The sequence below is a fragment of the Henckelia pumila genome, chromosome 1, assembly GCF_033568475.1.
Source record: "Henckelia pumila isolate YLH828 chromosome 1, ASM3356847v2, whole genome shotgun sequence".
Classification (NCBI taxonomy): domain Eukaryota; kingdom Viridiplantae; phylum Streptophyta; class Magnoliopsida; order Lamiales; family Gesneriaceae; genus Henckelia; species Henckelia pumila.
The window spans coordinates 125,945,311-125,946,716 of record NC_133120.1 but is presented as its reverse complement, the minus strand read 5'-3'; the positions used below and the strand labels follow the sequence as shown (position 1 = coordinate 125,946,716).

The 1,406-nt window shown below is 40.3% G+C and overlaps 1 protein-coding gene across 1 annotated transcript; it reads right to left on the bottom strand.

Annotated features, from left to right (window-relative positions):
- Positions 1-202: 202 nt before the first annotated feature.
- Positions 203-1,185, bottom strand: LOC140873954 (uncharacterized). The gene is made up of 3 exons (XM_073277236.1): positions 692-1,185; positions 382-625; positions 203-268 (listed from the first exon to the last, which is right to left on the bottom strand). The coding sequence occupies exons 1-3, from the start codon at positions 1,183-1,185 to the stop codon at positions 203-205; spliced, it is 804 nt and encodes a 267-aa protein (XP_073133337.1).
- Positions 1,186-1,406: the final 221 nt, after the last annotated feature.

The following is a 1,406-nucleotide window of genomic DNA, read 5'->3' as shown; positions in this document are numbered from 1 at the left end:
GCTGATAGATGGATTAATGCCTTTGATATCTGCGACCTTCCAAGCAAACACACTCTTATGACTTTTGAGAACATCCAGCAGTCTGGTCTCCATCGCACCTGTCAAAGAAGAATAAATTATGACAGGTAAATTTTCATTCTCTCCTAAAAATACATATTTGAGATGGGTAGGTAATGGTTTCAATTCCACAGTTGGTGGTTCTTCAAGGCTCGGTTTCTGGAGAACTAAATCCTTCCGTCATCTCTTCTAATGGTTCCTGAAATGTATCCTGCACATAATCATATAAAAGTGAGTCCAAAACATCAATCTGAAAACACTCTTCATTATTTGTGAAAATTTAAGTGCATTAAAAACATCAAAGGAGATTTTCTCCTCTCCCACTCTCAGATGTAGCTCTCCCTTTTGGACATCGATTAGTGCTTTCCCTGTCGCCACGAAAGGTCTTCCCAGAATAAGTGGCATGTCCAAATCTTCTTCCATATCAAGCACCACAAAATCCACTGGAAAGATGAACTTGTCGACTTTCACCAACACATCTTCTATTATCCCCCTTGGATATTTGATAGACCTGTCCGCCAATTGCAACGACATCCTGGTGGATTTCGGCTCTCCCAAGCTCAGTTTCCTGAAAACAGAATATGGCATTAAGTTTATACTCGCACCCAAATCACACAAAGCCTTATGAAACTACACATCATTAATAACACAAGGAATAGAGAAACTCCTTGGATTTTTTTGCTTCGGTGGAATCTTGTTTCGGACAAGCGCAGAACAATTTTCTGTTAAACTGATCATTGCATGCTCCTCCAATTTTCTCTTGTTGGAAAGAATTTCCTTCAAGAATTTCGCGTAACTGGGCATTTGCATCAATGCATCCGCGAAGGGTATGTTGATATTCAATTTCTTGAATATCTCTAGGAATTTTGCAAATTGAGAATCTAGCTTGGCCTTCTTGAGAGCTGCAGGAAAAGGTGGTGGAATAACAATATTTGACTGTGATGTGGGTGGTTGTGTAGAATCAAAAGACTTACCTGCAGTTTTCCTTGGTGTAGCTAGTTCTGATTCTTTCTCGCCTCGTTTCTCACCCTCAATTATCTTCCCACTTCTCAATTCAACTGCCTTGACCTGCTCTTTTGGATTTTTTTCCGTGTCACTTGGCAAAGTACCCTGCTCTCTGCTGGACATTGCTTTAGCCAACTGTCCTATTTGATTTTCCAAGTTCTTAATCGATGCATCCTGATTCTACATTCGGGTCTCAGTGGATGATATGAATTTCTGCATCATCTGTTCCATGTTTGACTTCTCTTCTTGAGGTTGTCTTCTGTAGTTCTGATTCCCATACGGACTATTATTCTGTCCTCCCCACGAAAAGTTTGGATGCTATTTCCACCCTGGATTATATGTGT